This window comes from Terrapene carolina, unplaced genomic scaffold, assembly GCF_002925995.2.
Source record: "Terrapene carolina triunguis isolate 2854851 unplaced genomic scaffold, T_m_triunguis-2.0 Scaffold44635, whole genome shotgun sequence".
Classification (NCBI taxonomy): Eukaryota; Metazoa; Chordata; order Testudines; family Emydidae; genus Terrapene; species Terrapene triunguis.
The window spans coordinates 9,783-34,030 of NW_020708986.1; the positions used below are offsets into that span (position 1 = coordinate 9,783).

The following is a 24,248-nucleotide window of genomic DNA, read 5'->3' on the forward strand; positions in this document are numbered from 1 at the left end:
AGACCCCAAATCCAAGCATCCCTGTTTCTGCATCTCTCTCCCCTCGGTTTGTTCAAGCCACCCAGGACTTCATGATTTTCACTATGCTCCACAGCACAGCCACTAGCGGGGACAGAACTTGGATCTTCCTCTTGCTCCCAAAGCGCAGGCCTCAAGCACTCGAGTTAAAGAACAATCTGTTTTCAGTGTTGGGACTACAGAGTCTATCACGCATAGTTGTGTGTGTCATGGAACAGGTCTGATGCCCTCCAGTACCACCCAGTAGTTCATATACACCAGAGCCTGTGCTTTATGATACCATTGGGAATGAGTTCTGCATTTCATTTAGGGGAGGGGGGGAAAAAAAAGAGTAGCCGCCAAAGATTGGTCCGAAGAGGTCACCCTGCTGGCCCCACAGCAGTGCTGACCGGAAACTTTTCCCCTTTGCTGTGCAAACTACTGATATTATGATTAGTCGGGCTGATTAACAGATGAGGAAGTAAACAAAGCAACAAAAAGGGGGAATCATCCTGGCCCCTGCAAAGGGATAGAAGCCCAGGGAAATATGGTTGCCAACATGAAAGTGGACAACATCAACAGGGGGAAAAAATGTCTTATGTAGCCTTCTAGAGGCCAACACTATTGGCCTAGACCGAGTCTTCAAACAATGAGCAATAACAAAATTAAAATGTTTTAAGGGAGTGGAGAGTAACAATATCACTTTAAGAGATTCAGCTGTAGTAATAACCCTAGCACCCTTCATCCAAAAGAGCATTACAAACAACAGGCCAAATTCAGAGAATTTTGACCCAATCAGGACTTCAGAATTTGGTTCTATATACATACAGGAATCACTAGGCCATGGCAGTGCAGCTCCTTCTGGGGTGGAGGGCATCAGCTAGATGGCACAATGCATAATGATAGGGAGGTGGAAATTTCAGCCAAGAACAGCAGGGTTAAAAGTTACCACAAAATCTTTAATATCAGCACAGAGCAAAGAGGACCTCTGTTTTCTAGGTCTCATCCATGCTCAGTAGATTACATGATACTCTGTTTCTCTGAGGATTTATCAAGCATAAAAGGCACAGCTGATGCTGCTGAGTGGATTGAGGGGTCTGCCTCATCTCACTCACACCAGTTTTTACATGGCTATAACTCAACTGACTCCAAAAGAGTTACTCCTGTATCACACCAGCGCAAATGGAAAGCGAATCAGACCAATGTGTTGCAAACATGCTTACACAACTAAGCCATTCCCACCATCATGAGAACAGCAGCTTTGAACACAGCCTGACACGCCCATGCAGTCTGTTTGGGAGATTCTGAGCAAATAACATTTCGGGTGAGGGTAGGGGTGAGGAGACATTTTACGTTTACCAAACTCTCCACACCACCTGCACTTCAGCAGCTATGATGAATTTGTTTCATCTATAGTGTTCTCTGCCACTTCACACCCTTGAGATTTTGAAGGGAGATCAAGAAAGTGGCTCACAGATTTGCAATTAAAATTGAGACCATTTTTAAAAAGGGCGGAAGGGATAAATTTTGTTCCCTGATTATGACACACTCTCTCTCTCATACACACCGACCCATCTTTCAAAGAGCAAACAGGTACAAACAAATGCATCAAAAGAGATTATTTGGGCTGAACCACTGCTTAATGTTCAGGCTCCAAAGGCAACTTAGAACTCCTAATCCCCTGAGCTGGGATCTTTGACAAAGGGATGTAGATAAGGGGGAAACTACATTAGGAACAGAGCTGGCATTTGTACATAGAAAGGAGAGTCTAAAAAGAAAAAAAAGACATAAGCTATAAAGGAAGTTAAAGGAAACAAGGCAGCCCTCATTTATATTTGATCAATATGTGATTAACCATAGTTAACCATTAATTCATCTGCTGTGCATTAGAACTGCTGTTCAAAGTTGGAGAGCATTTAATATTATATATTGCCACTGCTCAGCCTAAATTGTTTTTTTTCCCTTTAAATGTACACAATATTACAGATTTAATTTTAAGCTGTTTGAATCAGTCTGTAAAAAAGATTTGATTATACCTGAGTGTTCTGGCCCCAGTTTTTCCGTATCTCAGTAATCTTGGCGGTAATTGGCTGATTAGCTCCCTCACACTCCATCTCTGCCTCAGTTTCCATGGTAATGTTACAGGAGCTATTATAGATGAGAACTTCATCTCTTTCCACTTTAGGGCTGAAACGAGAAGGGAGGTTAAATGGGGTGTCATCAATCTTAATGAAATGCAATTATTTTTACTCTTATTAATCATTGCAAGCCATTAGCTTGTGGCAACTCCTGCCCACCATTTGTCAAACTTTGCAAATTTCTGTAATTTTGTTTCCATTCTTTTATTGTTTATTTGTTTCCCCCCACCCTGTATCTGCAAACCCTCCCGATGACAACACATGCAGTAAATATCTCTCAGTGATGCCTTTCAGTTTCACAAAACAGTTACAAATGCTAGCAAATGCTCTTCCAGGACCAAGGGAAGGAGGTAAGTGCAGATAAGGACTAAGGAATTGCCACTGTGAGAGTCAAAGATGGAAGCATACACCGAGCAGGGTTTGTTTGGATCCCCCCCACCCCCCTTTCCCTATCTTATTCACACTTAGCAATGGGGAATGAATAACTTGCTACTCCCTTAGGGCAAGCGGAGAAATTGGAAAACCACACAACTGGCTAACTGGTCCCTAATTCCAACTGTGAAAAAATGAGCTCATTTAGGGTTCCAATTCCTGCTCCCCAGCTGATTGCAATGATGCTTTGTTGCTAGCACTGGAACATTAACTTAGTAAATTAATTAAACTTACTTAACAGCCCAGACTAAGCAGATTCGATATATGTGCCAGTTACACGAAGACACTTGCTCCAAAGGCTTCTGTCACGCAGAGAGAAGAAGGAGCAGCAAAGGTAATAGGTAAAGGGTGTTCTTACTGGGTCTTGCTGCTGACAGCTGCTCACTTTGGTAGCATTTTACTATGGGGAGCTGTGAAGGTCTGATCCAAAGTCCCTTGAAAGCAATGGAAAGCCTCCCAGTTCACTTAACTGAGCTTTGGATCAGGCCCAGGAAGTAGACGTCCCATTTTCATGTCTGGCTGCAATTTGCATTCCTTTCCCCAGCTCTCCTCCTTTCCCGCCCCAAAAATTCAGTGAATGTGTTTGTGGATTTGTGTGTGAATTTAGATCTGATTTCAGAAAAATGAAGTTCCCGGTTTATCCACAAACCCATCCCAACACAGTGGGCAGCAGTACTACTCAACCTCAACCCAAAGGCAGTCTCTCTCAGCCACTGTACCTATTACAGAGAAGAGAACTCAGTCTCTGGGCCTGATTCTCCACCGCCTTTCACCTTGTGCAGTCATTTACACCCGCTCAAAAATGCTGACCACTCTGAATTGGTCATATTAATCGCCCATTGTACACAGGTATAAATGGTGACACAAGGTACAAGGCAATGGCGAATCAAGCCTGCTAAGTCAATTCAATCTATTTGGCAGTAGTTTTTGCGATGCGGGTATCTAGTCACTGGGAATTTGGATGGAGACAATCAAACTCTTTTCTCAGAGCAAATTCAGAAATAACAGGTAAGGGTTTAAGCTGATGTAACTTACATGATGGGGGGCTAAAAAGAGATGAGCTACAACATTGTTCTACGATGCACCTCGGGCCAGATTGACAAAAGGGCCAAAGCGGGTTAGTGGCTTACCCTAAGTGAAATCAACCCATCTGAAAATCTGGCCCTTAACTTGCTTGGGAGTACCAGGATCCCAACCAACTGATGAATCTGCAGTTTTCAAACCATGCCATTGTTCAAGGAGACAGCAGCCATGGCAGTGGGTTTGGGGGATGTTTGTTTCATTGCCATTTTTTAGCACAATCGGTGGTGTATTAAAGACAGAGTTGCGTTAACAAAAACCGTTGCAGGTATCGGAGCCATTTTAACAATGATTTTGTATTTATTTATTTATTTAAATAAATCGCTCCCTCCACCACATCAATAACAGAAAGTCAGCCTTAAGGAACAGCATTAGCTTCCTGATAGCAACACTTTGAGAACTATTCTTGTCCTGTACAGTAATTTAGTGAGATGAGGGTATCTTTCAAGGCTGCATCATATTTTCTGCTGCAAGAAAAAAATTTATCCTTTAAATAGCCAACATTTTTATGAGGAGATGGCTATATCCAATGCGATAAACAAACTAAGGGCTGCATCCAGCTTGCATGGAAGTCAATGGGGCTCTCGCAAGAGACAGGAATGGGAGTTTAATCTGATCTTACATTGGGAATTAATGTATAGGTAATGGACACACTCTGTATGATCCTGGGTTAACCACAACAGTAACAGTTACTTCATTTCTGGGCACCTCACTGCTGGACAATGATTAACGAAGTGGTGAGCTTAAAGAAGTGCAACAAAAATAATCAGAGCTGGAGGGACAAACTGAAGGTTAAGGGTCACATCCTGATCCCACTGACATCAATTGCAAAACTTGCATTCTGTTCAATGAAAGCTGGATTTGGCACTAAGAATTAAACACATATGGGTCTGACAGTCCTCATGGTTACACTAGTGGAAATCAGGAGTAGGTTCATTGAAGCCAGTGTGAAACTGGGGTGTGAAAAGACGCGATCACTAGAGGAAGACAACAGTTAGAGCTGAATAGGAAATGGCTGTCAAGTCCCACAAAATTTTTCACAATTTTGAATATTTTTCTCATCCTGAGTCTGGATAAGAAGCTAAAATATCGAACACTTCCACAAACAGATAATCAGGAGGAAAAAAAAAAGATCAGGTCAATCAAAATGTTTTGGTTCATTAATTTCAGAAGCTTTTGTTTCAAATTGTGACCTTTTTATGTATTACCTTTTTTTAAAAGCATAATTTAACTAAAGTTTAGACACAAAGTCATTTTGAACAGGAAAATGAAACTTTTTTGTTTTGAAAATGTTGAAAAGGGTCATTTCAACAAATTGCAATTTTGGAATTGGGAGATTCTTCAGAACTGACCCTTTCCCACACATTATTTCGGGTTCCACAAATTAGCATTTTCCAACAAGCCAAGTTTTGTCAGGAAATATTTGACCAGCTCTAATAACAAATCTATAATACTGGAAGAGTGTAAGTGTAACCCACACATCTCCTGGGTGTGGTTTTCTGTCCCATCTAAAAAAGTGGCACTCAGACCACTCAGCCCTGGTCTACACTGGGGAGAGGGGAAGGGGAAGGATCGACCTAAGATATGCAACTTCAGCTACGAGAATAGTGTAGCTGAAGTCGACGTACCTTAGGTCGACTTACCTCGCATCCTTACGGCGCTGGGTCGACTGCCGCCGCTCCCCCGTCGACTCTGCTTCTGCCTCTCACCACGGTGGAGTACAGGAGTCGACGGCAGAGCGATCGGGGATCGATTTATCACATCTACACTAGATGTGATAAATCGTTCCCCGATAGATCGATCACTACCCACTGATCTGATCTGGCAGGTAGTGTAGACGTACCCTCAGAGAGAGAGATTGTGTCTGTTCTGCAGTCTTAACTAACAGCCAGCTGGCTATTAGCTCATGCAGTAGAGGCTCATGCATTTAGCTCCAGAGGCCCCAAGTTTGATCCCGCCCACTGACAACTGGGGTCTGTTGATGTTACATAAGCACCAAATGGAGAGAGGAATTATTTAGCATAGTAAACGGGGATGTGAACTTGCAGCATTCCTACTGTATTTTCCACTGCATGCATCTGATGGAATGGGCTTTAGCCCATGAAAGCTTATGCTCAAATAAATTTGTTGGTCTCTAAGGGGCCACAAGTACTCCTTGTTCTTTTTACTACAAAGTTAGGTTGGCTTAACTAAATTACTCCAGGCTGTGAGAAAATTCACACCCTGTGCGATGCAGTTAAGCTGACCTAAGTGGTGACATAGACACTGCTGGGTCGATGGAGATGGAAATGATGGTAGCACCACCTTTTGGGACATTTATAACTAGACTAGACAAAGCATGGCATAAAAGAACTATATGAGTTGGCAGGGAGAGAGAGACTGGATGACCTCAAAGGTCTTTTCTACCTTTCTGGATTCTATGAGCCAAACACTGAAGCCCTGACTATAGACCTGATTCTCCAGTGCCTTGTGTGGGCAAACCCACTAAAGTAGGGATGGTAGGCTTGATCTTCTCTGACACCACTGCAAACCAGGCATAGAGCCATTGGAGCATCCACGTCGATGGAATTACCCAGGTGTAAACCAGGTATAAGGGAGAGAAGAATCAGGACCCTATGTATTTATTTGTGTCTGTTAAGTGTCTAGAATAATCTGGTGCTATGTAAATCAGAAATAATAAAAAGCAATGGCACAGCTCCTTAGCTGGTGTCAATGAGTAACAGCTCCAGGATCTGCCCCAAGGAATCTGATTCTCTTCTGACCGCACTGACTTTATACAAATGTAAATCAGTTGACTCCAGGGAAGTTACTCTGCTTTATACTGATGTGAGCAAGAGGAGACTCAAAGCCCAGAAACCTCAAACCAGGCTAGTTTCATGTGGTTTTCGGGTTTTGGAAAAACATTTGCACAATGGTAGTCTTGTCCTCCTTGTTAAATGCATACTGTAATGCCTGCTGCTCTCATCTCGGGGTTTAAGTAACTCCCATTGATTAACTTGTATCTTGCAACAGGAGAAGATGGGGCCAGATTTTCAGCTGATGTAAATCAGAATAGTGCCACTGAAATCAATGGCATGATGCCAATTTATATCAGCTGAGAGTTTGGCTTAATTTACAGAAAATCTTGGGCCAATAACCTGGTTATGGTCTGTTTATCTATTTGGTTAGGAAGAAGGACTTAAAAAAAAAACAAATGGGAAAGTTTCATTCTCTTATTCTTTTCTCTCCACCCCTCCCCACCCCCACCACAAACTTATAGGACTAAATTCTTTGCCGGTGTAAACTGGCGTAGTTCCATTAACTTCAATGGAGTAGTTCCAATTTACACCAGCAAATTTGGCCCATGGTTTCCAAAGCCTAAAGCTACAGTAACTGTCTGTGCACCCTTGTTGAGTAAACAACATACAGCCTGCCAGATCCTCTGCGACTTTTTACCCATGAATCTCTTTGGAGAGGTGAAGGGGGAGGGGGAATCCCTTCTGGTTTTCATAATGACTAATCCTTTCCCCCCTTGGCATTCACCAGATGTTGCTTTGGATCAGAAGATAAATATTAAAATCTAAAGAGGAACAAAGCGGGCTGTTTACTAGATGGATTTTCTGAGGTCTCTTGAATGCTTTAAAAGATGTGGGGGGCAGATGCTTTGATATGCACACTGAATGGATTTCACAACCCAGTGGAGCACACCAACCTAGGAAATAGAAATCCACCTTCTCCATCGCCCAAGTCTGCAAACACTAAGTGTCTTCTGGGAGATGCTGAGCAGCACCAGGCCCACACTGCTGTGGGATAGAGCCAGGGCTAACCTGAAAAAGAGGCCAGCAAAAAGCGCCTGGGGTGAGTTGACTTTTGTCCTGTTATCCAGCAGAGAGTTGTCGTCACACAGGTATATGTAAGGCCTGGCTCCTGCTAGGCTGTATGCTCCTGCTGTGATATGGACGTCACACTGGATGTATGTGGTCCCAGCTCCTTTGCAGTCTTCTGAAGGATGGGTCAGGCCACAGAGAACGGCCAAGGACGCTGCAAAGACAGAAAGGAAAAAAAACACTCACCCACATAAGCATCGGCACTGATGCAAGTTAGAACCATATGCTGTGCCACTGAAATCAATGGGAGTTTTGCTATTGCCTTCCATGGCAGAAGGGTCATGATTATTTTCCCAGCCTAACCCTTTGGGAACCACAACCCTCCATTCTCACGATCCATATGATCTATTTATGACTCTGCCCGTTGGGTTTGATCTCTTTTATCTGTGTGGATAATTATGATCCTTTGGCAGTATCTATCCAGATGCTCTTTAGAATAAAGTGACCCCTTGTGGGGGACAAAAGCAAGCCAGTGATTAGCTAAGGGGACGGGCATAACTGCTGCCTGGAGGAGATGGGCCATTGTTTGTTTACTTCAACCCAGCAGTACAGTATGTGCTCAGATCCTCGATTGTTCAGCGGAAAGGAAACATTCTCTACACTATTGTTCCTGTGGCTGGATCTGCACTTCATGAAGAGAGTGTTGTGCTCAACACGCTGGGGGTCTGAGTGGGCTAATGCAATTAGCCATTCACCGTTTGGAGACCGAGGTTCACATTGGGGAAAGCTGTTGGGATGGAAAGCACAAACCGACTGTGAACCTTTCACCAGGAAACGTTGTCTGGTGATAAAGTTCATTGCAGATTTGAAGCTCAGCCCTGGTTCAGTGAAAGCATCAACAGAGCTTTGCAGGCTTTTCAAAGGAATGGATTTGCAGTGGATTTGGAGCTTTTGCTTGGAATCTGTGTGAAACTTGAGGCTTTGCATGATTTTAACTCAATGGGTTTGGGGGTTTTATTAATTTGCTTTAAGAGGTTTGTTTGTTTGTTTTTTAAAGGATGGGTTTTGTGAACTGAAAGTCAGGTGGGAAGAGGTTTATGGGCCTACAGGAATATAAACCAGAGAACAAAATTCATTCAAAACCCTGAGGGTTTCATATAGCTCTGGGAGGATCTCCACCGAGCTAGCACTCAAACAATGAATAGCTGAAAGGAAGGATGGTCTTGTGCCAGTGATTGTTGTTTGCATTTCTATGGCTCATCAGAGATCAGGACCGGAGCTGGTTGGGAATTTTTCAGTAAAACTTTTTTGTTGTTAAAAATGCCGATTTGTTGAAACTGAAACTTTCACGTGAAAGGGCCAGCTTTGACAAATTTCTTGACTTGAAAAACATGTTGAAAAAAGGTTTTCAAGATGTCCCCTTCTGATGTTTTCAAAACAAAAAATTGTTCAAAAGGACTTTTCAGTTCAAAATTTAAGCTAATTGTACTACAAATAATTATTTTAATTAAAAATGGTTGAAAGTGGACTATTTTGAAATGATCCAAAAACAACACTTGATTGATCCCAAAAAATTCAGATTGTCAGTTCGCAAATGTTTTTTGAAATTTTGACTTTTTAATCCAGAGTTGGGATGAGAAAAATGTCTAAAATCAGGAAAAAGTTAATAGGACAGGAAAAGCATTTCCTGCCAAGCTCTAAGCAGGATACCATTGTTCTAGGACCAGTTCAAACACATATAAACTAAGCAATCCCTGCCTCAGAGTTTATCACAATCCAGGCATAAAACAAGAGACAACAGGTAGATAAGAGCATTGCCGGCAAATCGAGGGAAGTGATTATTCAGCACTGGTGAGGTCACATCTGGAGTATTGTGTCCAGTTTTGGGTCCCCCACTACAGCAAAGATGTGGACAAATTGGAGTGTCCAGCAGAGGGCAATGAAACTGATTAGGGGGCTGGGGCACATGACTTATGAGGAGAGGCTGAGGGAACCGGGCTTATTTAGTCTGCAGAAGAGAAGAGTGAGGGGGGATTTGATAGCAGCCTTCAACTGCCTGAAGCAGGGTTCCAAAGAGGATGGAGCTCGGCTGTTCTCAGTGGTGGCAGATGACAGAACAAGAAACAACGGTCTCAAGTTGCAGTGCAGGAGGTCTAGGTTGGATATTAGGAAACACTATTTCACTAGGAGGGTGGTGAAGCACTGGAACGGGTTACCTAGGGAGGTGGTGGAATCTTCATCCTTAGAGGTTTTTAAGGCCTGGCTTGACAAAGCCCTGGCTGGGATGATTTAGTTGGTGTTGGTCACCAGTTCAGCAGGAGGTTGGACTATATGACCTCCTGAGGTCTCTTCCAACCCTCATCTTCTATGATTCTATGAAGACAGAGCATAAGGTAGCAATGAGAAAATACTGATCAGCATAAGGAACAGTGGTCAAAGCACACCAGCTGTATAACCATTGTTGAATTTTTTTTAGACATCATGGCAGAGGAGAGTTTTCAGGAAGGATTTTAGGAAGAACAATGAGGTGGCTTTGCAGATGTTTACATGGAGTTCTTTCCAAACGTGAAAGGCGGCATGGTAGAAAGCACAAAGATGCTTGTTTAAAAATGTACTAATGGGTGATGGTAGCTGGGGTCATTGACGAGTAATGGAGTGGAGATGAGAGTAATCAATGTCTTGATATTGTTATGAGAGATGATGGGTATGGTGCCAGAGTCAGGCCAAGATTCAGAGCCAGAGTTGGGTGGGGCACAGAAGCAGGGACCTGGAACAAAGCAGGGATCAAGAGTCAGGTGAGAGGTCATGGTCTGATGTAGCACTCAGCCAAGGATTCAGGGGCATTGGTCAAAACGACAGGCATCTTGAGATAGTGTCCACAGTGGGTTTGAAAGGTGGTCTTCCACTTGTCCTCAGCTCTCATAGAATTCTGGAGAGAAAATGACCTTTAGTTTGTGCCAGTGGATGAGTGTGTTATGGAGGGTCAGCCAAGAAATACCCAAGATCGGGGAAAATGCCAGGAGTGAATAGCACTGAACTGAAGTGTCTTTCTGTGCTCTTCGCAGGGCTGGCTCCAGGCACCAGCGAAGGAAGCAGGTGCTTGGGGCAGCCAATGGAAAGGGGCGGCATGTCCGGGTCTTCGGTGGCAATTCGGCGGTGGGTCCCAGTCCCTCTTGGCAAAAAAGCTGGAGACAGCCCTGGCTCTTCGATGGTGACCAGAGGTACAGTCTCTCTGTCCACCAGACAGGAGAATGGGGGAACCTATCAACTGTCTCTGCTAGGTCCAGAAGGGGCCTGGGCCTTAGGGGGATCTGACCTGAGTCTATGAGGGGCTGCTGTGGAGAGATTGGAAGGGAGCACGCTGGGACACGTACTCATCCGGTAGTTGTAAATGCGGTGTTCGCTGGCAGAGTTCAGCACGTGTTCTGGATAGGTCCATGGCTCAAAACTCAGGGAAACATTTTGTCAAGGTTCCCAGGCCAGCCTCGTTCTTGGGGACTGGACTGACTTGTTTTCCTGGGTCTCTTAGGTTTGGATTCCTCATACAACAACCAGAAATATAATAAACCAGTTTGCCACAACAGAAACACAAGTTAAGATTGGCAGGCCAGAATAACCTGCAACTGCTTGACTTGAGAAGCAGGACTCAATAGCGGGAGGCACGACTGTGACAATGCCTCTCGTCTTTCTTCTCACTGCCCCCACAATCAATTATCAATCCAGGCCTCTGTTGCTCTGGACCAGGGGTCGGCAACCTTCGGCACGCGGCCCATCAGGGTAATCCGCTGGCAGGGCGCGAGACATTTGGTTTACATTGACCATCCGCAGGCACGGCCCTCCCGCAGCTCCCAGTGGCCACGGTTCACCATTCCCGGCCAATGGGAGCTGCGGGAAGTGTGATCATAAATGTATTGGTGAAATTTTTTCCATTCCAAAGAGTATTGCTAACAACTTTTTCAATATGAGCAGAGCCCTTCTCTGTCACGGGCAATGCACTGCTGCAAATAGAACAGATTGTCCCCCTTGCAGCATGGTATCTCCTAGGCCCAACTTGGATGTGTCATACTGCAGCATCAGGGGTTCATCTGCATTGTAGTATTTCAGAATGGGAGCCTTCCCAATAATCTTTTACTTTCCAGAATGCTTGCTCATTTTGATCCGTCCGCTCCTATGAGGTGTCTCAATGTGTCAGCTGTCTCAGGATCTCACAGATCTCAGACAGACAGCTGAAAAACTTTCCCAAATAACTGATCATTCCCAGGAGTTTTTGGACTCATTTAACATCACTGGGTCTTGGCATTTCTCTAATTGCCCTTATTTTCTCTGCGTCTACTTTCAGGCCTTTGGAGGTCAACAAATGTTCAATGTATGGCACCTTAGTTACTCTCAACTTGAGATTGTCCAAGTTCAATTTATTATTTTTTTCCCTGCATCTCTGTAAAAGAAGTGTAGTCATGATCTCATTGAGCTTGTTCTGGATCATCATCCTCTCCCACTATCAACACAACTGCTATTATCCAGATTCCCATCAAGCCCTCCAATATTTGGGTCAGACTGCTCTGGAATACCTCTGGTGCTGAACTGATTCCCATTGGCATCCTTAACCATCACTGTCTCCCAAGTGGAGTTGCACAAGTTGTCAAGTAACTGGATTTTTCATCCAATTCAATGTGCCAGAATCCATTTTTCATATCGCATTCTGTAAAAAGTCTCTCTTTAGACAGATCTGTTAATATGTCCTCAATTGTAGGCAGAGGGGAATGGCTCCATTTCAAATCTTTGGTTAAAGTCTTTGGGTCTATGCATATTCTCAGCTTTTCAGATGGCTTTCTTACGACAACAAGATTGCTTTTCTAGTTTGTGTTCTTCTCTACAGGATGAATAATTCCACAGTTCTGTAAGCTCTGTAGTTCGTCTTTCAATGGCTGTCATAATGCAATAGGTACTTTCCTTTTTTGGCAATTTAACTGGCTTCACACTGGTGTCAATCTATGTTTTATAAACACCATCTAACTGTCCATCTCCCTGAAACATATCTTGATACTCCCTCTGTATCATCTCCTAGTCCAAGGTAATATCATCCAATGTATCTTAGTCATCTTGCTATCCACTTTCATTATGTTATGGAACTGTACTTTTATCCGATTCACGGCTTAGACAGTCTTGCTGCCCAGAAGCAAAAGTGCTGTCTCATCGCCTATGACTACAAAGTCCAGTCTGTATTTTTTTCCTTGGATTTCCTAATTTAATTTTACATTTCCCCAATGGGTTTTAATGTGATCTGGTTGTACATTGTTAACAACTTGTTGGTCTCTTCCAACCATATGTCTGGGTTCACCAGACTGTGGCACAAGTTGTAACATTATCCCAATCAATCTAATTGAAATTGTATCACTTTCTTCCCAAATAACCTGGCTGCATACAACTGTTTCTGGTGCTTACGAGGGTCTTCTTGCACTATGTTTATCATCTGTTCGGTCACTCATACAATGTCCTCATACTCATTGTTGCTCTCTTTAGTTACTGTGTGTACCTTGGATTTGTTTTTCTTCTCTCTGGGGGAAAAAACAAACCCTTGGCTGCAAAATGATTACATTTTGTCAGAGATATGTCATTTTTTCCTCACAAGCTAGACACTTTTCTTTCTGTCTTTCATGGTTTCTCCCACAGTATTGACATGTGTCTGTAGCATTGTCATCTACTGATGTTGGATCTGGTTTTGATTTCTCTTTCTTATGTATGGCATGGACAAAGCTTTTCCCCAAAGTCAAGTCAGCTTCCCTCAGCAACCACTTTCATACTTGTAAGTCTCATATTTGGTCACACTATCCGGTCTCTTATCAATGAATCTTTAATATTTCCAAAACTGCATCTGGCTGCTAACATTTTTAAATCAGTGCTTTATTCATCTATATCCTCTCCAGCTGCTTGAGCCCAAGTCAAGAAATGATATCTTTCCACCATTTCATTCTTCCTGGGGTTAGAGAGAGTACCAAAACAGCCCATTATTGCTTTTAAGGTGTGCTGAGCCTGGGAAATTTCCACACAGAGTCTCACTTACCTCTCTCCTTTTTTCTCCAATCAGGTAATGAAACAGTTTTATTTTCACATCTTCTTTATCTTCCAGCGGGGTTAATTTCCTCTTTCCAGCTCTTCCACGCCTGAACTAAATTCTTCGCTTGCAGGTTCAATGCCCCCAGAGGCTTCAGACCCTCCATTTTTCTGTTATCCGCCTTGTCTTATAAAGCAAACTGTATACTCACAGAAGTATTCTGCTCTCTGCAGTGCAGCTCTGAATGGTCTCCCCACTGTCTAGGACTTGATTACCACTGCCACCATGTTTTAGGCTTTGTTGTATCTGGATCATCTGCTATATAAGATCTCACTCTGACATGGGATTAATTAAACTTCAGCTTCTCCAGCCTACTGGCTTCTCAGACAGTTCCCAAGGAGGTGTTGTTTTCAACGGTAGGCTGCGCAAAAGTGTCTGCTAGCACGATGAACTTACTCTTGCAGTGCCCGATTCTTGACAATCAGCTGTGAAAACCATGCTGCACAGCTTGGTTATCCATCTGGAGGGGCTTAATGGCTCATGCGGAGCCAGTACTCCCTGGGATAAGGAGCCGGACCTGCTCAGAGAGGTTGGTTTTCCAAGCAAACTGCCGTGGACCGGGAAGTCAGTCCTAGTGGTCAGAGCAGTGGTGGTCAGATGTAGTCACCAGAGCAGGAGTCAGGAGTCAGAGCCAGGGGTCAGAGCCGGAGATGGAGCCAGGGGTCAGACCATGGGTTGGAACTGGAGACAGTAGCCAGGGAAAGGGGGGGGGGCACAGAAGCAGGGATCTGGAACAAGGCAGGAAGGCAGGAGCCAGGCAAAGATCAGGAATCAGGTGAGAGGGCAAGGTCTCATGTAGCACTCAGCTAGGGATTCACCTAGTTGCTCCAAGAACTTCCTGTGTCTCCTTCTGGCTTAAAGAGCGAGACCGAGCCAATCAGAGAGGCCGGGCATCTCCTCCAATTAGGAGCTTTGGGGTCCGTGCTTCGGGTGAACTGGGGTCCACCAGCCCACATTCCCTGCTGGTACTGGCAGTCCGAGGACTGCCTGGGGACCCATCAACTCGCATTCAACACCCGGGATCTCTCACAAATAAGTACCTTAGATAGATAAGCAGCAAGAACAATATTAAAAATAAAAGGAAACTCACATGCCATGACTTAAAAAAAATATTCGCAGTCGGTGGAATCATCCAAAGGGTGTGTGTGTGTGTGTGTGTGTGTGTGGTCTACATAAAAATACATGAAGGGGAGGTATTTCTGCAGCAGGATGTGATGTAACAGAGGAATGCATCCACTTCACCAGTCCCAGGCACTGGGCACAGCCAGGAAATATCAAACGTGCTTCTAATCTGCATGCATGTGCCTCTGTACTGAAGTGTAGCAAAGGCCCCAAAATCATGTCCCCTAGGCCTCTGTAAACAGCTTGTCTCCCTGTACCACTGCAGTGGTTCGTAACCTCTCTGCTGAGTGAATGAGGCTAGCAAAAGGGAGCTCTGCATGTCAACAGCTCACTAGTCTAGCTGGTAGGGGCCAGCCAGCACATCACAAATGTCAAACTCCCAGAGAATAGTACCAAGTAAACAGCAGATGTGAGGCTAGATTAAAAAGATCTTTGGCAGGCCAATTATCATCTAAAAATATCACCTGAAAATATAATTATAATCAAAATATGAATATCAGGCTATTTTACCATTTGTGGTGTGTTTCCAAGATATAAACACATTTGAGTTTGTGTACACAAACATTTTATATGTTTATGTGCCTATACCAGCATTGCAAATATCTACTTGGCTCTAAACTAGTGTGAGTTTGTTTTTTAGTTTGTTTTGCTTGACCAGAAAAAAACAAATATTTTTCTAAGTGTAACAGATCATCACTGGTAGAGGGTAGGTGAGAGAGAGAGAGAAGTTAGCCTTCTCAATGGCATATTTGGTAGGATATGAGATAAATATCTTAATTCAGCAAGAGCTGAGCAATAAACAAGGGAAAGTCTTATGTGTCTGTTTAGTGGGAAGTGCAACCTACCCAACTCAATTCCCCAAACTAAATAACCAAGAAACTCTTTGATACAATCAATCAGCATTCGCTTGCTGACATCTAGTGCCCATTTGAAGTATTGTCTGGACAAGCATATTCTCTCCACCTCAGCAATGGTCCAAAGCACAATAAATTTAGAAACACTGTTCTTCATGTTTTCATACTCTCAATCATTTTCTTGTATTTTATTCTATTTCTTTTTCTTGAATAACCAGTCTCCCCCACCCCTCATCCCGGTATTCAAGCACTGAGTCTTTTAACATGAGATATCCCAGTTCCCAGGACAGAGCTTAAAGGAAAGTTCCTAGGATTGTTCCCAAATCCTGTTTAAATAAGTGATTATTTACAGTATCTCAGGTTCATTCCGCCCACATCCAAACACACACAGTTTTGGTTTGTATTTTGAGATTGCTTATCGAGAAACCCAGAGGATGAGGCAAAATGACAAGTGGGAATTCCACAAGTTGGCAGTCACAGATACTCTCATAGCATCACCCCATAGGGTGGGAGGGATTTATAGATCCATGGAGGAGCAGAGGCCAGGGACTTTTGACCTCAGGGAGGTCTCTAGAATTTGAAGAAATATTACATGTAACCCACACATCTCCTGGGTGTGGTGTTCTATCCCCTCTAGTGGCACTGAGACCACTTAGAGATTCATGAGTCTGCTACAGCCTTAGCTAAAGGCCATGTGCCTTTTGGCTCATGCATTTAGCTCCAGAGGTCCCAGGTTCGATCCCACTCTCCGATGACCGGGGTCTGTCGGTGTTTCAAGTCGGGGCTCACCCGGGATATCAACTAGAGAGTCGCTGAAGCTTCAGACACCCTTCCTCAGCTAGGAAACGTATGTAACCTACACACGTCCTGGATGTGGTGCTCTGTCTCCTCTAGTAGCACTGAGAACACTTAGAGATTAATGAGGCTGCTACAGCCTTAGTTAAGAGGCATGTAGCTCCAGAGATGCCAGGTTTGATCCCGTCCACCAACAACCAGGGTCTGTCCATGTTACATACAGATCTCAGGGTATTCACTTAGCCCCTCCAACCTACTCTTTGAACTACCCTTAGAGTAGCTTGCACTGTAAGCCCCTCGGGGCAGGACCATCTCTTTGCCATATGTTTGTAGACTGCCTAGCACATCGGGCCCTGGCCTGCAGAAGCTACTGCTATGCCAATAACAATACCCTGCATGCATGCATGCATGCCGTAGTCACCTCCTGCCATCGAGAGAAGAAAGGTGCGAGCGCTTCTGCTGGGTTGTTCCCATGGGAATGATGCTGCAGAGACAGGCTGTCATCCAGCCATGTACCATCTCTTATCACATCTCCCACACACTCACAAAGCAGTGACCAGGTGGTGTTTCCAGAGAGGGCCTGATCCATGCCCACTGACATCAATGGAAAGACTCCCATTGACATCAGTGGGATTTTGGATGAGGGTCAGGATGCGGTGGCTGCTGCCACGTTGGCTCCTCTCCCTTCCCCATAGCAGTTTTTGGGCCATCAGAGGTGCCCCTCTCCTCATCTGCGCTAGGATTTTTTGCAATGGGAATTCAGGACATGTGGTTTGAGGTCGGGGATAGATTTTAGGAGGGTTCATTATCCATCCCAACATGTTAACTGACCGTCCAAGCGCGGGGCAAGGCAGCTCACATCGGTCGTCGTGGTGTCACCTAGCGTTTCACAGGGAGCGCCACAGATGGTTACGGAGGTGTTTCCTGGAGCAAACCCAGTGCCGTGCACGTGCACTGCCCCTCCACCCAGGCCACCTAGGAAGAGAACAGAGAAAGGGATTTAAAACAGAGCTTCATGACTGGCCGTTAATGAGACCAGCCTGGAACTGCAGCCTCAATTTACAAGGGCCTCAAAATCTGCCTTTACACTCTGCATTATGGGTAAGGGAAAGGCCATCACAGATGTGCCTCAGTTATCCACAACTAATACTTGGAGCCAGATCATCTCTGGCCACTGCATCTTGCATGGCTCTACAGAGGATGAGGGGTGGTTGCGATGCTGCACTACCCTTAATGCCCCATCCCAAGACAAAATTTAAGGACTGTCGGTTCCTCCATGTACCCATTTAAGGTTAAGTAGACGCATTCCGTGAACTCAAGAGAGTCATGCCAATCTAAAATTGGTGGAAGTGAGATGAGAATCAGGCCTCCAGTTTCCGTTTCTATGGAGGCAGTGTGGGGCTCTAATAATTACCTGCTGTATGATGTTGGGCAAGTCACTTAGCCCCTCTCTGTTTCCCCTGCCAATATTTGTCTATCTTGTCTATTTAAATTGTAATTTTTTCAGGGCTGGACTGTCTCTTTCTAGGTGTCTGTACAGCACCTAGCACAATGATCTTGGCTGGGGCCCCTAGGTACTATAATAAAGACATAAATAAATAGTGATTTCTGTCATTTTGACTTGCTGCGTTACTGAGTTTTAAAAGTATCCACTGACTTCAGGTGCCTGCATTTTTGTGTGTCCATCTTAAGAGAGTTAAGGTCAGATATTTTCAGAAGTCAGTGGAAGCTGGAGGCACTCAGACCTTCTGAAAATAAGGTGTTAGGTGTCTCGAGTTCTGCACCCAAATACCAAGGGAACAAATGAGTGAACACTTTGGAAAACACGAGTGTGCATCCCTCTGTGCCTTCCTTTGCCCCAGTCTGGAATGAGTACTGTGGTGTATGCAGCCATGCAGCCAGAAGGGGAGGTCATCCTGCTTTTGTGTGAGTACACCATTCCCTGTGTAGAGCTGGTGGGAAACTGTTTTCCCAGCCTGTGAGAATTTCTGAAGTTTCAAAAAAAAATCCTCTCTCAAATCAGGACAATGCATCTAAATCTCAAAATGTTTTTTTGCAAATCTATAATCCTAAAAAGTTTTTGGATTGGGTCAATCAAAATGTTTCATATAAAAAATAATTACCCTTTTTGGTATAATTTCACTAAAATTTCAAAACAAGACGGTGATTCAGACCGAAAAAACTAATTGTTTCAAATAGATGTCAAAATAGGATATTTTGACAATTTACCAACTTTTTTTCAAATTGGGAGAGTTGTCAAAAACAACTCTTTCTCATAAATAGTTTTGTTTTTGATGAACTGGCATTTTCCAACAAACAATATGTTTCAACAGAAGATTTCTGACCAGCCATATCCCTGTCTGCTAGAACTAGCCTTGCACAGTTGGAATCACCTTTTCCATCCCACAACATCTTTTTTTTTTAAACTCCCCAAGATCTTAAAATTCTTTTTTTCTGTAACACACGTTGCCTGTGCAGAATTTATGGAGGCGAGATGTGGTATAACAGTTTAATCAGCACTCCGCTGTGATGCGTAAACAAGTGGCATCGTCGTGTGTGAGTAACATGGGGATCTAACTGCTTGCCAATATAAGGTTTTTACAAGACTCTGCAGGTTCGGTCCTGGGATTGGTCCTGCTTTGAGCAGGGGGTTGGACTAGATGACCTCCTGAGGTCCCTTCCAACCCTGATATTCTATGAGTCTATGATCAAATCCTTGCAGAGATACCTAGATAGATAGATCGGTCGGTGTTCTAATTTTGTGCTTGTGCCCATCAACACAGTCTCTGATTGCTTACCATTGTTCTTCCATTGAATCTTGGATACTATGTTTCACACCCAAATAAGGATTTTATTTTATGGGGGATGGGTAGGGGTATTTAAGAGATCACATTATGAATTCCTGAAAACAGAATTTAGCATGTAAGCAGCTGACAGACCCTCAGCCAGGACACTCGCTCACAGTCTGTGAAAGAAACAAATCAGGCCACATTCACTCTCCCCTGATACTCTAGATTCTAGTGTGTTTGTTGGGGGCAGGTGGGGGTCACTAGTGATTTCCTCTCTTACAAACTCCAAATACAAATTGTGACATCTCTGTCACTGCTGTTACCCGGGAGACAGTCATCCCCAGCCACTCATGCACTTACCCCAGTTGTTGCGTGTCGATGTGACAGTAAACTGAGAGGTGAATGTCAAGTTTGATGAAGCCCAGCCTCGGAGGAAGTCGCCGCCGAGGACTCGGTATTCTCCAGCAGGAAGCCGGGGAGCCGAGCATTGCAAAGTGGTGTGATTGCCAGTGATGTTGGTGCAGGGGGAGACCCCAATGGAAATGTGCATGCTTTCCACCCCTGTGATCCGTGACACGGTCATTGTTAAAAGGAGACCCACCGGAGGCAGAAGGAAAAGGAAAATAGGGGTGAACTCTTCACTGTAACTTATTTCACCAAGGTGGTACAAGATGCCATCTATTTCTAGAGCTAAAGCATGGATCCCATTGCCCAGAGGAACAGAGCACCGGAGAACCACATAGCTGACATCTGTAATGAGGCAGGGTCGGTTCCCAACAAGAACGGAAGTGCTGTTCCTTCCTTTCAGTGCTGCCCCTTGTATGGCAAGAAGGCCCCCGCCATTGGTACTGAAATTTTGGGGGTAAAATTTGAGCACCCAAGGAATGACGGTGAAGATACGGGAGTCCCTGCTGAAGCAAGCATGCCCGCTTCTTCTGTTGGACACAGAAAGGCTGTGCTGCCCTGGGGAAAGGCTGCCTGTCTGGCATTGTATGCTGGTCTCATTCCAGAAAGTTACGTTACAAGGGTCACGGTTGTCCACTTGTATCACAAGTTCATCAGTTGCCAAAGCTAATCTCTGGCCTCTGATCAGCAGAGATGACAATGTCCCATTGATCTCCCAGACCACAGCATCTACCTTAGGGGTCCACTCTTTCAGAAGGTGGAGTGCACAGTCTGTGAGGCAGACACTCTGAATTCCATTTACCGTCACTGTGACATTAAGGGCTTGAGAGGCATCAGGCAACCACCAGTCATCCAGAGGAGGTTCCCTTGGACGAAGAGCACAGCTGATCCTGTTGTAATCCACACTGTGGATCTCACAAGTATAGTTACCCGTCAGGCTCACACGAACTGAATTCCTCCTGGATTTTAGAACAAGACCGGATATAGTGAACAACAGCCCACCACAAGCTGAACCTTGTGATGGAATTATGGCCTTTACCTCTGGGACTAATGTAAAGTTCTGCAGGGCTGCCGTCATGTTGGCATAGCCCAGCTGCTTCTGGAGAACTCTGACGGGATAGATTCCAGGTTCCAGAGTGCTCAGTGGGAAGGAGCATTGAGAAAGGGTTGTGGATTCATTGTCGGATTGAAACTCCAGCTCACATTCAGAGTCTCCCAGCTTAGCCACTGAACCAGTTATATTTATTCCTTCTATGTCCAGCCACAGGCTGTCATTCATCATTTTTACTTCCACAGAGGTAACTACCGGAGTCAAAGCCATCTGGTAAGTAAAGGTGATATTCCTCTTTGGGAAGCTCCAGGAGGGAAGGAGTGGAGAGGATCTGTTACCAATGAACACCCCCACAAGTACAGAGATGTCCTGGGACTCTATATTAGAGAAGTCAGCAGCCGGTGGGGTCTGGCACCATATTGTCTCTTCCACCAAGCGGGTAACATCACAGGTTTGCGTGCCTATAAAGACTGAAACCAGGGTAGGGTTTTGGCTAAAGCCTTTTCCAGAGATTGTGAGGATTGTTCCACCTAGGGATACAGAAACGGTTAGCGCCATGGAGTCAGCTCAGAGTGAATTCTAATATGGTGAAACGCCACGGAAATTTCTACAGCCGCATTGTCTCAGCCTTTTCTGCCCTTAAAACGAGGTTCATTGGCACCTGATCACCATATAGGGACCCTGAGTTTATATGACACTGCTTCCTACATCAAGCCCTCACCCACCACTGCATCCCAGTGTGTAACATTTAACAATTTAACATGGGGAGAGCAGCGAGAGTTTGAAAAATTCTAATCCCTAATCTAAGGACGGGTTTGCCAAGCACAGGGTTCTTCAAAACTGGCCACTTTACCCTGTGATCGCTGTTTGCCTGGCAGCTGCATTCCAGCCATACGTCCCTGGAGTATGGGCTGGTCCCCTCCTCCTTGTGCAGAGTGGCATGAACTCACTTGCACACGAGGTTGTGATGCAACGCCATATAGCGGTGGAGAAATATCAGACTGCAGTGCAGACATCACCAAAGCTAACCCTTTGTCTGCTAGGAAGAGGATTAAGCAAATCAGAACACGCAGTGGGGTGAGCTCAGACTTTCAGCTGCTATAACTCTGGCCTAAATTCCTCTATTCCAAGCCTAAATTCTGCAAGATCTTTAGCAAGTGCTTCAGCAAGAGAGCTCTCCCTAGGAACGATATCATTTGTTGACGGCTCCATTAGCATGACAGAGTTTTTGGAGGACCTAATAGCAAGGTGTGCCCAAATCTTGCCCAATTCAAGGCTGTATTGGTAACCTGCCAGGACGTCAAGAGGTCACATGTTAATAGCATAAAACTGAGCAGATTGCAGCTATCCTCATCTTTAATACACAGATGCACCACATGAAACTCCATGTCCCAGCTTGCAATACTCCAGCCGGAGCCAATCAGCCTCCACTGACTTCAAAGTGGTGCATCCCATGCTGCAGCCTATAGTTACTGTGTGGGATAGTCCTCCAAATTAAAGAAGGTGGCCCTGGACTATGGACTATTCACTGGCTATCCTATGTGACTTTCTAGAAAGTTTCAATACATTTTTTTCATAAAGTCAATAAACCCCAGTCCTCTCAAAAACCAAGAAAGTGGAACTAGTATGACTTGGCCAGCTTTCTCGCTCGGCACAGGTTCTGAAGCATCCTGATCCCCAGATATTACACTCTTTGGGGTAGCATCCCCGTCTCCACTTTCCTCGGTAAAACGCCTGGCATGCTGCTGGAGCTGATCATCATTCGTAACCCATCACATTTTTCTTAAACCTTGAATTTACTTCTAAAAAGAGAATTCTTCTACAATCCACATGTTTTATTATTTAACCTTCCAGTTTGATGGGCTTCGCTATATCTAAATTGGCATCAGCTCTCAAAGCTGAATAATAATATTTGACACTTTATCTAATGAACCGACACAAAGCCCCTCTATGATTATGGCCAGCGGAGGAGTTAAGCGATTTGGCTAAGGCAATCCATAGAATCCGTGAGTTTCTAGCTCCCCAGTCCTGCACTTCAAGCATAAGACTATGCATCCCTTCCCACCCTCCACGAGGCCCAGATTCTCCTTTTCCTAATGCCAGTTTTACACTGGAGGATCTCCACTGAGGTCAGTGGAGATACTGCTGATTTACACTGGTGTGAGACAAAGCAAAATCGACAACTTAATTCTCTGCAACTTAAAATGTTCATTGCCTCTATATCTGCTACACAGCAAAGCAATAGAGACACTCCACTTAGGCCCTGATCCTGCAAAGGTTTATGGTCAGCTTTAGTCCTAGTGGGACTCTGCGTATACATCAAAGACTTATGCACATTGAATGTTAAGCACTGGGAACTCCGGACTGAAAAAGCCAGCACCAGTTATTCAGGTGTGAGTGGTTTTTGTGCATTTGGTTCATTCATGAGGGGAAACAAATTCAAAGGACAGGGGACCTTGTCATCAGCCCTATGGCTAACTTGTTCCAATATTAGCCAGACAATCCAAAGGTGGGCTGCTCAGTACACTCACACACACCCAGAGAGTCCCAGGCAGGCAGCTGCTGCCTGTCAATGCAAGTCTACATAATAAGGGTTCACACATTTACAAATGCCATCATCTAAACGAATGTGAAATTGGACGCCTTTCCCAATCACAGAGGGGAGAGGAGTCCTTGATCCCTTGATGGCCTCCAGAAGTGGTGACAGATGTGCTGATGCTATTTACCCAGTGCTTAATTTGTGCCAGGGTTGAGCCTCCGCACCTCTGAGCTTGGCAGTTCATAACTCCAGCACCTCTGGGCTTGCCACATCAGTTATGAAAGTAAAAAAAAAAATTTGCTTGAGCCCCGGCACCTCTTTCATTACAAATTAAGCGCTGTATTTACCCAGAACGGAGCCACAGCAGGGCTCTATGCTGAGGATCTCAGTGTTGTACTGGATGAACGGATCAACTCTGCAAAACACAAACACAGGATCAGTCCTTTACTTTTCCTTTTTATTCCACGTGCTTTTCTCTCCTTGCCTTTCCTGGGTGGATCCCCGAATAGCCTCCCTACATCTCCCGCTTGGTTCCATGCCATCTCCCGGGTGCCCTCTTACAAGACACTGTCATTCCAGGCCACAAAGACTCTCTCCCCTTGGAGCCCAGGCATGTAACTAGCTGGTCAGGGTCTCTATGGAGCAACATGAAGGGACAGATATTACGAATACTACTGAAGCAGTACAAAGTGCTACTGACTGTAGTGGGACTAAAGCACATGCTTAAGAGCTTTGCTGAACAGGGATTCGCTGCTGAATCAGAGTCGTAGTAATTGCTAATCATTTGTAAAACATACAGTGGAGCTCTTTGTTAGCAAGCTGGCTCTGATACCGAGCCCATGTTTCCTTTGCTTTTCCATTAACCCTAAAATCCCAGGTAGAATTTAGCTAATGAAGTTCACATCCTCGAGGAAATAGGCACATTCACTCACCCATGTGAGCCGATGGCAATGCCATTGATGATGACAGAAAGGTTGTACCATCCATCTGCCATGGCAGGCAGTACTACATCGACGCCATCGGCTGTTCGTGCTTGGATCTGTGCCACAGTGTCCTCAATTTTCACCTGTACATCCAGGCCAGTACAATTTGCGAATGAAGATATTCCAATCTGGAGTGACTGGGGCC

At 44.7% G+C, this 24,248-nt stretch overlaps 1 protein-coding gene across 1 annotated transcript; it reads right to left on the reverse strand.

Annotated features, from left to right (window-relative positions):
* Positions 1-2,033: 2,033 nt before the first annotated feature.
* Positions 2,034-24,248, reverse strand: LOC113405592 (fibrocystin-like; the record flags this gene model as incomplete). The annotated part of the gene is made up of 6 exons (XM_026646812.1): positions 2,034-2,184; positions 7,454-7,667; positions 17,168-17,311; positions 19,486-21,111; positions 23,468-23,535; positions 24,053-24,248. Coding segments are annotated over 6 exons (2,399 nt in total), but the record flags the coding sequence as incomplete, so codon positions are not given.